This window comes from Equus quagga, chromosome 13 (assembly GCF_021613505.1).
Source record: "Equus quagga isolate Etosha38 chromosome 13, UCLA_HA_Equagga_1.0, whole genome shotgun sequence".
Taxonomy (NCBI): Eukaryota; Metazoa; Chordata; class Mammalia; order Perissodactyla; family Equidae; genus Equus; species Equus quagga.
In genome coordinates this window covers 61,974,421-61,990,806 of record NC_060279.1, presented here as the reverse complement: position 1 = coordinate 61,990,806, position 16,386 = coordinate 61,974,421, and the positions used below count along the sequence as shown (strand labels likewise).

Here is a 16,386-nt window from a genome sequence, read left to right as displayed (position 1 = left end):
AATGAGTTCAATGTGTGACAGAGAACTGCTGCATGAGGCTGGACCCTAGTCATCTCATCAACCCTGCATTAGTCTGAGTAACTCCAAAAGCTATGAGAGGGCCCAGCTGACTTTACAACACTAACATCAGAATATCAGAAAAATGGGCCAAACACTTAGTTTCTCTTAATTACTTATTTGAGTCTGCTGCCTTTGAATACAAAATTCTTTTTATCCCTATTTTGTGAATATTCTGGTTGCTATGGATTAACAGTTAGTAGAAACATCATTCTGTTTCAACTCTTGCTAAAAAATGAAGAACATCTTTTAAACCTTAATGTTTTATCAAGTACAGGTCACAGAATTAATAGTCATTTGACTTGAGATCCTTTTGCACATCAAATCTTACTGTATTACAACTATATATATGGGGCCATTGGCCCATCCAGATTCTGACACTTTGTCTTTTTTTAAAAATACAAATATGATAGCTTGTTTTCAAAGTACAGAAACAAGTACAAGGTTACAAAGTAAAGCTTTTTACTGACTTAAACAACACTTTCAAACATCCATGTCTACTATGCTCTGATCTGAATGTCAATTCATGGCATAAACATTTTTATGAACTAATAATATATTCTCCACATTTCTTGTTGTTTTTCTTTCACTGAAAGAATCTTACTGTTTTTAATATGTCTTCACATAGTAGCCCCATCACACAACTGACTACTTTAGTGGAGCTTCTCCAGTCACTTTATAGTCTGAATACTACATTGAAAATATCATCCCCAGGTAATAACGACAATAAGGAAATAAAGCTGACAGCAGAACACAGTGCTGTTTTCATACACTATTACTCAGAAACTAGGGACCGTCTGTAATTGTGGCCTCAGGGAAAGGGTGACAGCAAGGTAATCCCAAACACCAAAACCAAAGGAATGCTACCTCTGAGAAGGGAATTAGGAAGAGTCACAATATAATCAATGGGACCAGCCACCTGCAGAGATGATTCCCCCAGAGACTGAGAGAACCTTGGAGAGGGAAATATGATTGGAGTATGACAGCAACTAAGAAATTCCAAGGAATGTTCATTTGCTCAGTTTGCTTCTTTAGTACCACCGAGGATGGAGGAGTGAAGGAGAGTTCTCATCTGTGAAAAAGGCATAGTCTGGTGGTAGAGATAGGTAAGTAAAACAATGAACAAGAGAAGGAAAGCAGCATCCATTTCTGTTAGGACAAGGTAAGCTGAAAACCAAGAATTTCCAATGTTTACCTAGTACTATCTAGGGGAGAGAAAGAGGCCTGCCTCTGGTAGACATACTCATGGCAATTAAGAAAGAAGTAGACACTGCTGTGGGACAGGATTGCACCACATGACCGCCTATGTCCCTCTGCTCAAGGTTCATGCTGAACAAGTCACCTTTCAATTGCTACAGCATTTCAACATAGGCAAGGGTGCCCCCTAGAATGCAATACAACTGGATCTAGAAAATAAAAAGGTGTTTTCCTCACCATAAACTGATTTTCTGATACGCACCTGACCCTTGAGGGTGTGGTCAGCATGACTTATACCTGCCAAATCAGCTCTAAGTAACTGAACAGACTGAACTTATTTTCAAAGCTGAGAACTAGACCATGACATACACTGCCCACGTCAAGGCACTCCCATCTTGGGAAGTCCTTGGATAGGGCTAACTACTTTTATCTAGTCATATGCCCCTTTCATAGTACCTTCAAACCACTAAATAAAATATATCATCAAGTGTCTGAGTAGAGACTAGGGAGATGGTGAAAAGTGACTAAGGCGCATTAGTAAGAATATACTAAAGCACAGCATACTGCTTAAAGGTCAACCCCCGCTTGATCATGCTCATCGGACAACCAGCATATCAAATCAAAAACGAAAGTCATCATATAAAATGAGTTGGAGAATCTGGATAGAGGAAAGCTATTCTGCATGAGGAACTGGGAGAGAGAAGCTTCTATTAGCACTTGCAGTCAAGTGCCAACACTGAAAGTGCAAAGAGCCCAGGAGAGAGCCTAAAGAAAGCTCCAGTGCACAGTCTCTCTACTTCAGTGACCCCTTGGACCTGACCACAGTCAAGATGAAGCTAATATTAGAATATTAAAGTAGGTATGGAGTGTGAATAAATGTTTGAAAATTGCTAAAATGGTACCTTAAACTTTCCATTCTGAGATTACAAATTACTTATTTTCCTTGAGGCGAAACAACCAGAAACCATGGTTTTTACAAAGGTAGCATTTCACTTCTATTTCTTTATTTCTTTTTGCTGAGGAAGATTCGCCCTGAACTAACATTTGTGCCAATCTTCCTCTATTTTTTAGTATGTGGGCCGTGAGCACAGCATGGCCACTAACAGAGCAGTGTAGGTCCGAATCCAGGAACTGAACCTGGACCACTAAAGCAGAGTGCGCCGAACTTAACCATTAGGCCACCAGGGCTGACCCTTCACTTCTACTTCTAATGTTCTTTCTCATAGTGCCTAGCAATTGTTGCCTGGGAATTTTGTGGGTCATTTTTCGTCGTTGCTAAAATCTCAGCACCACAATGGTGATGTCTTCAGGAAGTATTATAGATTAACTGCCATAGATAATCTTTTTCTGAATCATCATCCTTATATAATCATTTTCCATAAAATTTTCTTTACATTTGCCTATAACTAAGTCCATGTGTTTACAATAAATCAAGATTACAAAAAGGGCACGATAAAAAAGAATAAAAATCTTCCTTCTTTAACTTCCCACTGGAACCAGCTTGGATGATACTTAAAACCCAAGCTACAATCTTTGCTATGCTGTAGCCCCCAACATTCTTATCCAGCACCTGTGTGTGTGTTAAGGTGATTCCTCAGGAGGGTGACTGTTCTGAATGCCCTGCCACAAAGATGGCACTTGTGTGGTCTCTCATCAGTGTGACTTTTCATGTGACGATCCAAATTTGAACGCCGTGGACACGTGTAACTGCAAAGCTCACACTGGAATGTCTTCTTTACACCTATATGCAAAATAAAACACTTACTTGTTGCAGGGTTTTAAAGTGTTAAGATTAATCTTAATCTTAAATTTGTACAAATATATTTCATTAGCCTTTTATAACTAAACTTAACCTAAGTCATATTAAGTCATAATTATCTCATGCCACTTATAGATTTACTTCTTTCTCTTCAGGGCTTAAAAAGTACTCAATCTGGAAAAACCTCTTTCAGACTGGCTAAAAAGACTGGAACCCACATCCTGATCTTTTTAAAAAATCCATTTAATATAAAATAACCTGCATATGCACTGTTATATACTTTATCCCAGAGAGGTTTTATGAGATTATAATGAATAAACTCATTTTACCTTTCTTTTTAATTTTTGTTGGTTTTGGAGGCTTCATGTTACCAACCACTTTCTCTGCATTAACCTCTGACAGCAGACCCTCCTGCTGCTCTTCCTCAAAATCATAGACAGACACATCCACATCTTTGCCCTCCTCTGTGTAACGCAGTTTGCTTTTTTTGGTTTTCTTTGTTTTTTTGGCTGGTGGCTGATAGTCTGGGTCTTTTTGCCAACTAGGATCTTCCTGAGGCGGAAGTTCCCCTTGTTCTAGTGTCTCCACCTCTCCATTGGCCCCCACTTTCACCACCTGAAACCCTTCAGGCAAAGGTAAGGTGTGACATATCATGGGTTCGCTTTCTGAAAGGCCCTCTTTAGATACTTCATTCTCATAAGCCCCCTGAAGTTCTTCTACCGATGTGGTAGCAACAGGTACAGTCACAGGAACGGGTACTTGAACAAGCTGAAGCTCTCCTATGTTTATGGGCTGTTCCTCCATATTTACAACCTGCAAGGTTATGATCTGGGTATCGTCCACAGCAGCCTCTGCTTCTGGAGCGACTGTACCCTCCATTACTTCAGTCTTCATCTGAAGAAGGGTAGGATCCAGCTGTTCCATCATTACCATCTGTACACTGCTATTGACATCCTGGACCACCTCACCCCCATCACTCTGGTTCTGGGGTAGGTGGCATGCGTCCTCTTCCTGGCCCCCTTCCCGGCGTCTCTGGTAAGTCTTTCTCTCCTTTCCTTTAATGAAAGTTTCAGACTCCTCCACAATGGCTTCAACCGCCTCACCTTCCATTTCCCCTTCCTTTATTAAGGGAGAACACAGATTGTTATTTTAAATAAAGTTTGTCTAAATGAAAATATATAAAATACATTTTAAAATAAAAAAGATTCCTGATGAATAAATAAGGTATCAACAGTTGTTAATATTATAAAAAGACAAAACAGATACTATGTGCCTCCTGACAGAAGAACAAAACGCCACCTATGAAGCAGTCTTGTCAAACAAAACAAAATATTGGAAACTAATCAAGCCTTTAGATCCAACTACCAATTAATAGGAAATGGTGACAGAGGATGTTAAATTACACTATAGGGATGAAATCAGTGAAATCCAGACTGAAGGAATCTCTGCAGGATTAACTACCCAGTTTCTTCTGCAAAAAAATCACCAGGAGAAAATATGGGAAAGACAGAGGGAGAACCTACAGATCAGCAGTTCTCAACCTGGTGTGACTTTGCCTCCAGGGGACATCTGGCAAGGCCTGGAGACATTTTTTGGTTGTCACTACCGGGGTGGGTGTGCTACCAGCATCTAGTGGATAGAGGCCAGAGATGTTACTAAACATCTTGCTATGCACAGATCAGTCCTCCACCACAAAAAGTTATTGGGCCCCAAATGTCAACAGTACTGAGGTTGAGAATCTCTGATATAGATAAAAGACTTAAGAGATGCAGCAATTGATCACACTATATGGATCTTTGGATCCTGATTCAAACCAATAAATGGTTAAAAAAAATAGGATACGAAACAATTAGACTCAAGTTTGACTGATATTTAACATTAAAGAATTATTAACAAAACTAGTTTAAAGCTTATACATTTCCTATACCTCTTTATAAAAACACTGGCAGAAGGCCTTGCTGTTTTTAGCTAAATTCTACTTTAGAAAACATGCGCTGTCATGTTTTTTCACTCTGTTTTTTGGATTCAGAATAAGAACTTGAATCCAGACTCCAAAGGCCCTGCTTGTAACTACCACACACCACCACCTCCTGTGTCATTCTACTTGACATTCATGTATCTCTCTCTCCTCTATGAGACCCTGAGTTCCTTGAGGACTGGGACCATGTCTAACAAGCAGTTTTTACACTTTAGCACGTTGCCCAGGTTGGTAAGGACTCAATAAATGCTAACTGAATATATAATAGAAAACAGAGGGGCCAGCCTGGTAGTACAGTGGTTAAGCTCGCACATTCCTCTTCGGCGGCCTGGGGTTCACCAGTTCAGATCCTGGGTGCAGACCTACGCACCACGTGTCAAGCCATGCTGTGGCAGGCATCCCACATTCAAAAAGTAGAGGAAGGGGGCTGGCCCGGTGGTGCAGCGGTTAAGTGCACACGTTCTGCTTCGGCAGCCCAGGGTTCGCTGGTTTGGATCCCGGGTGCAGACATAGCACTGCTTGACAAGCCATGCTATGGTAGGCATCCCACATACAAAGCAGAGAAAGAAAGGCACGAATGTTAGCTCAGGGCCAGCTTTCCTCAGCAAAAAGAGGATTGGTGGCAGATGTTAGCTCAGGGGTAATCTTCCTCAAAAAAAAAAAAAAAAAAAGGAAAAAAAAATCAGCCAATTCATATTTCTGGCTCTTAAGTCTTGTGAGTACTGAGAGTATCTGGATATCTAAGAGTAAAATGGGTCTGAAAAATTATCTAGTTCATAGCAATAATCTGACCTAACAAAACCCATAAACATATACAAGGTTAATTCAAAATTAAATTTTAAGGTGTTTTGTATTCTTGCCCTAGTCTCAAACAAAGTTTTTACTATTTCTATTAGAGGCACGTTTCTCCAATTCTCTGTCTAGGCACCTTAACACTGTATCCATTTTAGCAGCTTTAGATAAACCTCCTTAAGCCAGGACCACCTGCAAGGCAGTACAAAGACTATACGGAGATGGGCCAGGCCTGGTCTTGCATTCTAGGAGTTACCGTCTAACATAAGGGACAGAATAGGTACAAGAGTTAAAGGCAAAAGTAGGTAGGTTTGGAGAACCCTACCTAACTACATGTGAAATCAAGATTCTTCATAAATGTGGAATCTGAATGGAACCCTGAAACATAGGCAGGACATTCAAAGGCAGAGTGATATGTGTGTATATTCTGAAGGGGAAGGGGGTTGGATCCTTTTGTAGAACAAATACATGAGGGAACTGGTTATGAGAAAGAATAAAAAAGTTGGCTTAAAGCAAAGGACAGAGGAAAGGGTAGAAAGAGATAGGAGAAAGATGTGTTGGTTGTGGCCATAGTTTGGATGGTCTTGAATGACAATATATGAAGACCATACTCATATGGTTGGCAATGGAAAACGACATGATTTCTGGGTGGGGGAAGTTAAGATTTAATCATTTCACAAAAAATAGTGCTTAATTTCCTCAACAAAGTGTGTGTCTATTTTTGCAAAAGGGAGAGATGCACGATACATATAACACCCCTCCCTCTGGCTTTCAAGGCCCCTCAGTATCTGACCCCAGATAACCTATTCAGATTTATGACTTGTTGCTCTTTAGACATCGCTTTTCTCTGAATGTTTCTGCTGATAAAATAACCACACTATTTTGCACTTAAGCTTTTCACAAAATGATCTATTTCCCGAGCTGGCTTACGAAAGCTCTTTAAGAGCAAAAGCTAGGCCTGAAGCAACCTATGTTTTTGGACCGATTCAGCAAACCCTATTATCTGCATGGAACAAAACCAAAGCTGATGAAAAATCTTGTGGGTTGCTGGGCTATCAGTCTGATTTGTTCTGCTATTATCTACTTTCATTAGTCCCTTGTTCTCAACAACCAAGAGAAATGTACTACACTGCTCAGTGCAAAGGCCTCTTACTAGCTCTTCCGTTAACAGTGGGGACAAACATAACAAAATGTTATTGCAGAAGGAGAGGGTCAAGGGACATCTGTAGAGTGCTTTATAATTTGCCTATAAATAAAAAATGTCTCAGCATCAATGTGCGATTTTTTTTTTTGAGAAAGATTAGCCCTGAGCTAACTGCTGCCAATCCTCCTCTTTTTGCTGAGGAAGACTGGCCCTGAGCTAACATCTGTGCCCATCTTCCTCCATTTTTTTATGTGGGATGCCTGCCACAGCATGGCTTGCGGAGCGGTGCCATGTCCACACCTGGGATCCGAACTGGTGAACCTCGGGCCGGTGAAGTGGAACGTGCAAACTTAACCACTGCACCACCTGGCCGGCCCCTGTGCGAGCATTTTTATTACAAGATCTCATTTATATTTCTGATAGTGAAAGACTACTTTAAGCATGATCCTAACTATAATTACTTTTATATAATCAATATTGTTCAGATGGATTATTCTTGGGATAGGAATGTTCTATACTAGCACTATCCAATAGAAATATAATGGAAGCAACAAATGTGAGCCACATACATATAATTTTAAATTTTCTAGTAGCCATATTTTAGAAGTACAAAGAAACAGGTGAAATTAATTTTAGTAATCTGTTTTATTTAACCCAATATGTCCAAAAGATTAACATTTCAAGATGTAACCCAATATAAAAAACTGAGGTATTTTATATTCTTTTTTCATAAGGCTTTGAAGTCTGGTATATATTTTACACTTGCAGTATACCTAAATTTGAACTAGTCACACTGTAAATTTTCAACAGCCACATGTGGCTAGAAGCTACTGTATTTGTCAGCACTGCTTTATACCTTGTTTATTCAAAGTATGGTCCCAGGACCAGCAGAATTGGCATAACCTTGGAACTTGTTACAAACACAGAACTTCAAGCTCCACCCTTGACCCAGAGAATCAGAATTTGCAACTTAATAGACGCCCATGTGGTTTCATATATTAAAATTTGAGAAGTACTACTTTATACCACTACTCTTCATACATTTTTTTTAAAAGAAAGTTTTCCAGGACATGAAGATCCACCTCCCCCCCAAATTAGTACCCCAGCAAAGATGATGACAGTTCCAAATGGTGGAGTTAGGGAACAGAGAAAAAGCCCATGCACCTTGATGACATTCTTGGGAAAAGTATCCAAGAACAAAGAACAAAAATTCACAAGCTGTAAACTCTAATGCTGGCCCTGCCAGAGAGTCACTACATAATCCCAGGCTATTTAGGTATCCTCAATAACAAAACTGGTGGAAGAAAAACATTTAATCTCTGAGTTCTGTGGGGGTTGGCAGCACACAATTTGAAGAACACAGAAAAATCCATCTTGTCTCTGCCATGAATTTGAGAAATTAAAATGCTAGAAATTGCTTGTAAGTAACCAAGTCCAACCTAAAAGAGGTCATGGAATTATAAAACAGGTAGAAAAAGAATCAGTACAAAGGAGTACAAACTGAAACCAATTGCGTTGCCAGGGAGTTGAGAGGACTGAGTATTCTCTCACTGTGAAAAAACACATGGCATAAGGTCCATGAACATCAGCACAGACTCAGTCTTAAAGCAGTAGCTTCTATTTTTACAGAAGAACATCAGACACAAAGTAGCAAGTCACCAGCCTCTCCCATATACTGCTTAGAAAGCTCAGTACATCCCCTCAAGCAGTGGATCCTTCTACCTAACTTCCTCCAGGAGAAGGGAGTCTCTTCTCTGAATCAGTAATTAAGATAAAAGGCCGGACCAGGTCTCTCTCCCCACTCCCTGGGGACTGTGCTCTCCTAGGTATGTCACACTGTCTCCTCTGTTCCTCTATGGACTCAGCTTGGCCTCCTGCTTCCACTCAGTTTTTTCTTAGTTTGACACACCCACACACACACACACTCACTCTCTCCCTCCCTCCCACTCTCTCTCATTTTCTCTGCCTATCTCCTTGCTTGAGTCAGCCACGCTTTCTAGTTTTGTCAAATCTTTTTGTGGCCCAACACCACTAAAAAGGGGTTTACATTTACTTCCAGGACACATTGTTTTTCAGATTATCAAAGTATATTAGCTTATTTATAGAAATCTGAAAAATGAAGCACACAAAGTAAAAGTTGTCTGCAATTCCTATACCTAAGATAAGCACCTAGCACTTTGTTGTTTTCTGTTTTTCCCCCTTATGGACATGATGGACATGCATTTTTTATAAGGATGATATCACATCACACATATAATTGGCATACACTTGTAGATGGCTATGCTCTATCTTAAGGACCTGTCCTTGCTAAAAAAGATTCCACTCCCTCCTTCCAGAAGCACCACTCACCACAAACTACACCAGGCAACCCAAAGGCATTCCCCTCATCCTCAACTTCAGTTTCTGACAGTATGAAACCCATATTTCTCCTTCATTAGCTTCTTTCTCCTTTGGCTCCTGCCTTTCCCAGCTCTCTTCCCTTGTCTCTGAGAGCCCCTTCCCCAGCCCCTCTGAGCACATCAAGGCCCTGTTCTTTTCTCTGTAGCCACTCCTTTCACTAGCCTTTTCACTTTAGCCAGCTCTACACAGAGGTCTCTCAAATCCACATCCGTAACCTCCCAGTTTCACTGCCTAAAGGATATCTACGTAGATGTTTGGCTATCACCTTCAACTCAATGGCACTGGATAGAATAAAGAAACCTGAACTCGAGCCCCTAATTTATCACTAACCAACCAAATGAGCTTGGCAAAGCGCATTAGTCCTCTGAGGGGCAGTATCACACATAAAACGGAATTCTGAAGTGCATCCTTCCTGTATTCTCTATAATCTTGGTGAGAAAACGAAGCTTAGGAATTTTTTTTAAAAAACCATCCAACCAGAAAAAGGAACCCTCATACACTGTTGGTGGGAATGCAAACTGGTGCAGCCACTACAGAAAGCAGTATGGAGATTTCTCAAAAAGTTAAAAATAGAAATACCTTATGACCCAGCCATCCCCCTACTGGGTAACTATCCTAAGAACCTGAAATCAGCAATTCCAAAGTCCCATGCACCCCTATGTTCATCGCAGCATTCTTCACAACAGCCAAGTCATGGAACCAACCTAAGTGCCCAGCAACTGATGATTGGATAAATAAGACATCGTATATATATACAATGGAATACTACTCAGCCATAAAAAAGGACAAAGTCGTCCCATTCACAACAACATGGATCGACCTTGAGGGTATTATGTTGAGTGAAATAAGCCAGACAGAGAAAGACGAACTCTGTATGACTCTGCTCATAGGTGGTAGTTAACATACAGATAAAGAGAACAGATCGGTGGTTATCAGGGGCAAGCGGGGGTGAGGGGAGGGCACTAGGGGTGAAGTGGTGTACCTACAACATGACTAATAATGATGTACAATTGTAATTTCACAAGGTTGTTAACTATGATAATCTTAATAAAAAAAAAAATCATCCAACCAACTTCTGGGTAGAGGGAGGCCTTTGGAGAAGCTTCCCTCAGACTGAGACAAGGTGATCCTGGCACATGGTGAGGAAGCTGGAAGAGAGGAAAACTGGTACCTTAGCATCTCCCTGCCCCTGCTGACTAGTTGACTGGGAGGATGCAGAGGCCTAGCCTCTAACACAAAGGTCCCTGAGGCCGGCCCATGGTCCTACACCAACAGCCTGGTCTGCTTCCTTGGGGAGCCTGCTGGATCAGCCCTCCTGCTCTTGCCTCAGCCCTCCTGCTCTTGCCTCAGCCCCTTCTCTGCCAGCTCTATGTTGCTCAAATCTTTTCCATCTTAAAACTCCCCTTAACAATTTAGCATCTGCCATCTCTGTATTTCCTCCATGCTCAACCCCAAACTAGCTGTCTCTACTCCTTTCTTTCTTTCATGTCTCGGTTCAACAGTCTGGTTTCTGTTCCCCAATATTCTATTGAACTGCTCTGAGACCAGCAATGGCCCTTAATTGGTAAATCCAAAGCAGACTTTTCTGTCCTTATCTGACTTGACCTCTCTGTGGAATTCAGCATTCTATTCCAGGCTTTATTCCAGAATTATGCCAGACCATCAGAAAGCTGGGTATACTTGGGTCACATGGCTTTATCCCCTACAGAACTGCTTTCACCAAGTTTTGTTTTGGCATTATGCCCTTGGCTTACACTAAAGGCTACGTGGGAGAAATTTCATTTGGAGTTACATGACTAGAAAAGCTTTTCTTCAACTAAGAATCTTTCTCATTGTGAGACTTACGTAACAGGGTCATGTTACCACTTTTTTAGCTGGCCACACCTTGAGCAATTATTTTCCTCTTAAACTAAGTAATAACTTCCTATTCTAATTTGTATCTTCTGAGGTTTTAACTTTCTATTATTTATTATTAGATTTCTTCAAATTCTTTGTAGAACAAAATGAGCCATAAATAAACTTGAAATTGTAGATACATATACATTCAATAAACAGAAAATACAAAAAAATATATAGAAATATAGAAAGTTACACTTTTTTTTTTGAGGAAGATTAGCCCTGAGCTAACTACTTCCAATTCTCCTCTTTTTGCTGAGGAAGACTGGCCCTAAGCTAACACCTGTGCCCATCTTTCTCTACTTTATATGTGGGATGCCTACCACAGCATGGCTTTTGCCAAATGGTCCCACGTCCACACCCGGGATCCGAACTGGCGAAACCCGGGCCGCCAAGAAGAGGAACGTGCAAACTTAACCGCTGTGCCACCAGGCTGGCCCCCAAGTTACATCTTTCTTAACAAGCATATCAAAATAAAAATAACCTCAGCTCAAAATGTACAGATCTGAAGATTACAAAACTCTTCCAGTAGGCATAAAAGACCTCACTAAATAGGGACACCACCATCTACACCCATGATCAAAGGCCACACATTGTAAAGATGTTAAATCTTTCTACTTTATATAAAGTAATTTTCAAAATCTGTCTGAAAAATAAGCAAGATATTGAGGACAGCAATAAAATTTCTGAAAAATGAAGGTAACCGCCTGTTTCCAAATATTAACATATTATAAAATGTAGTGTAGTACTGTCACTATCACAGTCAATTTAAAACACAAGAGAAAATTCAGAAACAACCTTTAGCATATAAAAAACCTGTCATTTTAGATTAGTGGGGAAAAGAGGATTATTTCATAAAAGGTGCCAAAAACTGTAACTATTTGGAAAACACTGAGTTATATCTTTAATCTACCTGGAATATACTCTGTTGTCATGTGAGATAAAGAGACATTAACCACCAAACCAAACGAAACAAAAAAAACCTTGAAAAAAGATATGTGAATAGCCATCTGATCTCAGAATGAGGAAGGCTTTGTGTTTAGATGCATAAATAACAGGGGAAATCAGAGGAAATTATTAAAATTTTGACCACCTTAAAGTAAAAAATAAATAATTCTTACATATAACAAAAACTTGAACAAAATTAAAAAGAAAATGGTCAACAAGAAAAAAGTATTTGCAGCATATATCACAAAGGATTAACATCCTTATTATATAATTAATTGTAAAATTTATAAGAAAAAGATAAACACTAAAGACAAAGCTGGGCAAAGGGTACAAATAGATAACTCAAAGAAATACAAATGGCAGATAAGAAAAAATATCGCGGAGGCCGGCCCCGTGGCCAAGTGGTTGAGTGGTTAAGTTGCGCGCTCTGCTTTGGTGACCCAGGGTTTTGCTGGTTTGAATTCTGGGCACAGACATGGCACTGCTCGTCAAGCCATGCTGAGGGGGCATCCCACATGCCACAACTAGAAGGACCCACAACTAAAAATACACAACTATGTACGGGGGCGGGGGGGGGGGGAGCTTTGGGAGAACAAGGAAAAATAAAATCTTTTAAAAGAAAAGAAAAGAAAAGAAATCGAATCTCCTTAACACCAAAAGAAATGCAAATTAAAATTACGTGACAGCATTTTACCTCTATCAAACTGCTAAGGCTATTTAAAAGGAAAATCCCCAATGTTTGTCATGGTGCAATAAAATCAGCAAGGTAACTGGTGATATGAATTGAGAATTTTTTAAATATTCAAATTGTGATCCAATTATTTCAGACTTTATGCCCAGAAATAATCAGAGATGAATACCAAGATTATAAGGACATTATTAATCAAAGTGAGTAATTAAAGCAACCTAAAGTACAACCATAGAGGAATAGTTAAACCTTGCAAATAACGATATACACACAAAACAGAATTATTAAGCAGACATTAAAACTCATATTTTGGGGCCAGCCCTGTAGTGTAGTGGTTAAGTTTGGCGCATTCCGCTTAAGTGACCTGGGCTCACGGGTTTAGATCCTGGGCGTGGACCTACACCATTCGTCAGCCATGTTGTGGTGGCGACCAACTATAAAGCAGAGGAAGACTGGCAACAGATGTTAACCCAGGGCTAATCTTCCTCAGCCAAAAAAAAAAAAAGTGATAATTTGAGGAAAATGCTCATTCCATATTAAAAAGAAAAAAAGCAGGAGAAGCAGAATGGAATAGTCATTAAGAGCTAAGGCTCTCCAGCTTGAGATGAGCATGCCAACTCTGGTTCTTCCACTTACTAGCTATGTGACCTGGAGTGAGACAGGCTACCCTTCTGTGACTCAGTTTCCTTTTCTACAAACCAGGGATAATAACAGTATCCACTTCACAGGCTACCATAAAGATTAAATAAAAGCAATGCATGCAAAGAGCCTAGCTACTGTGCTCCTCTGTATCCTTATAGGCCACCCCAGCAGGCAACGAAAACATGATAGCTGAACAAATATATGACCTTTCAATTTCCTAGAATTCTGTTCACAAGCCTTAAATTTCCCTCCCAAAAATGACTACTCTGATAAACTACTGAATTTCTGTAGGATGAAGGTAGCAATCAGTTGACAGAACCTGGTGCCTGACCAAATCCACGATGAAAGAGAAAAAGAGCCAAAAAGGAACAGAACAGCCTCCCAAGCTAGATTCTCTTACTAGTCTGACCAGCATATTGCTGCCAGACTGAATCTTGCTGAAATGAAGCACAAAAACTCATGATGGTTGAGGCTTATGGAATCAATTCCAAACTCCTCAGCTTCACTCTGAGAGCTCTGTACAATTTCTTCCCATCCTTTCTACCCCCAACCTCACCTTTGGGGCATCTTCCACACAAGTGCCTACTGTCTTGTCCCCTCTCAGCTTAAATCATCCCCTACATCAAAGTCTTCTCAACCTTGACCAGTGCAGACTGACTTCAAGTTTGTCTGTTTTGTTTTCACTGTAGTATACTATTCTATATCTGTCTTTTCCCCAAACAGACTATTAGCTTGTTAAGGGCAAGAATCATGCCTTTCACTTTAGTATTCTCTAATGAATTCATGTATCCAATGAACATAAAACAGTAGACACTCAATATTGGCATCATTGTTATATGAAACATGTATAAATGCTTCCCACACATGACAACAGCAGAAAGCAAACATGGAAAAACAAAACACTATTTGTATGCTAAGTGGAAGCTTCAACTATATGAATTTATTTCCTTTATTGCTATGTTTGTGTCATTTCTTAAACAGAGAAAAATAAAAAGTCCTAACACCATTACAGGTTAGATTAAAAAAACCCTGCCACGTAAATATAAAAGCTAGCTGTGAATACACTAATTTCTGAAGACATTAAGACTTAATAGTTTATCACCTGATTATATGGCTGTATAGCAAATGTGCCAGGTATTTCCCAAAGGAAAATAACCAAAATAACCTTTTATACTCACCATTGCAGAGTTTAGTCATTTGGGAAGATTGGTTATTATAAAACATACACATACTAAGAATAATACATGTGTACCGAGAATAAGACAGTAGAGAAGGACAATTTCCAGGAGACTATTTTATAAATAAAACCACCACAACCTTTTGTTTAATATACTACCGTCCTTTACAAGGGACAACTGACTACTAAAAGCCCCAGTTCACTTCCTGGAGCAGATCAGAAGACCGTCTGCACTGTTAGCAAGAAAGAGCAGTCCCAAGTCCCCATGAACTTCCATAAGCCATGGCAATTCCGAAAGAGTCTAACATGAAGGTCACCTAACAACTTACCTTCAGACTCCTCAAAACAAACAGTCAGATACCATTAGAAGGTAGAGAAGAGAGAAGATACCTCGTATCTTTCTCTTTTCCAGATATTTAAATGAGAAGAATGTTTTTACCCAGGAGACTAAAAAACCTAGTCCAGTATTCTGACTGTAGGGAACACTACATGCCCTTGTGACAAGGGAAAGAAAGAAATTAAAAATAAGTAGTCAGTTTCTCCTTAGAATGAAAGGAAAAGCTGAGTGACTTTTATTAGATGCAGGACATTAGCCCAAAAGAATAAAAATTATTCACCCTTCTGGAACAAAAGTTAGGTTTAAAAAGTCAAATAAAATAACCATTTTACTCTGTTATTCCTGAGAATATATACACCATCATCTTATCTGAGAGCTTAAGATACATCAAAGCAAAGTATCATGACCATTAACAGCTGTGAACCAGTACCAGGCAAGTTGCAGACTATAATAATGGGGAGGAGCTGGGTGGAGAGGATTACTCAGTCTAAGAAGCAGAAAAATATTAGTGACCATTTATTTCAGGGTGATAGGAAACAGAAGCAGCCTTTATCTGAAATAGCACTCACCTACTCAGTCACATGTACACACCTCTCTTCCCTGTTCCGTGGTACTAACTTTAAAAAGAGCAGTTGAGGCTTTTATTTTATTGTATTACTATTAAAAGGGAAATAGAATTGTATCTCTTTAAGTTAAAAAAAAGTTAAAAGCAGGGGCAAGCCCCGTGGCTGAGTGGTTAAGTTTGTGTACTCTGCTGCGGTGGCCCAGGGTTTCGCAGGTTCGAATCCTGGGGGCGGACATGGCACTGCTCACCAGGCCATGCTGAGGCGGCGACCCACATGCCACAACTAGAAGGACCCACAACTAAGAATATGCAACTATGTACCAGGGGGCTTTGGGGAGAAAAAGGAAAAAAAAAAAAGTTAAAAGCATTGCAGTTTTTTTTTTTTTTAATTTTTTATTGAGTTAATGATAGGTTACAATCTTGTGAAATTTCAGTTGTATATTATTGTCTGTCAGTCGTGTTGTAGGTGCAACCCTTCACCCTTTGTGCCCACCCCCAAACTCCCCTTTCCCCTGGTAGCCACTAATCTGTTCTCTTTGTCTACAGGTTTAAATTCCTCATATGAGTGGATTCATACAGAGATTGTCCTTTTGTATCTGGCTTATTTCACTTAACATAATTCCCTTAAGGTCCATCCATGTTGTTGCAAATGGGACGATTTTGTTCTTTTTTACGGCTGAGTAGTATTCCAAAAAGCACTGCAGTTTTTGTTAACAATCCCTCTCATTTGTTAATATTAAAAGGTACAGTCAAGGGGGCCGGCCCCATGGCTGAGTGGCTAAGTTTGGTCGCTCCGCTGCAGCCGC

The 16,386-nt window shown here is 39.9% G+C and overlaps 1 protein-coding gene across 3 annotated transcripts in view; it reads right to left on the bottom strand.

Moving 5' to 3' along the window:
* CTCF (CCCTC-binding factor) overlaps positions 1–16,386 on the bottom strand; it is a 47,767-nt gene that overhangs the window by 16,049 nt on the left and 15,332 nt on the right. For 2 of the 3 annotated variants that reach the window (XM_046681851.1, XM_046681850.1), the window contains exons 3-4: positions 3,343–4,132; positions 2,825–2,995 (exon numbers count right to left, since the gene is read on the bottom strand). The exons of the other annotated variant lie outside the window; for it this stretch is intronic. In XM_046681851.1, the coding sequence (XP_046537807.1) occupies positions 2,825–2,995; positions 3,343–4,123 (952 nt within the window). In that variant the 5' untranslated portion in view covers positions 4,124–4,132. The remainder of the gene's footprint in view (positions 1–2,824; positions 2,996–3,342; positions 4,133–16,386) is intronic. 3 annotated transcript variants of the gene reach the window in all.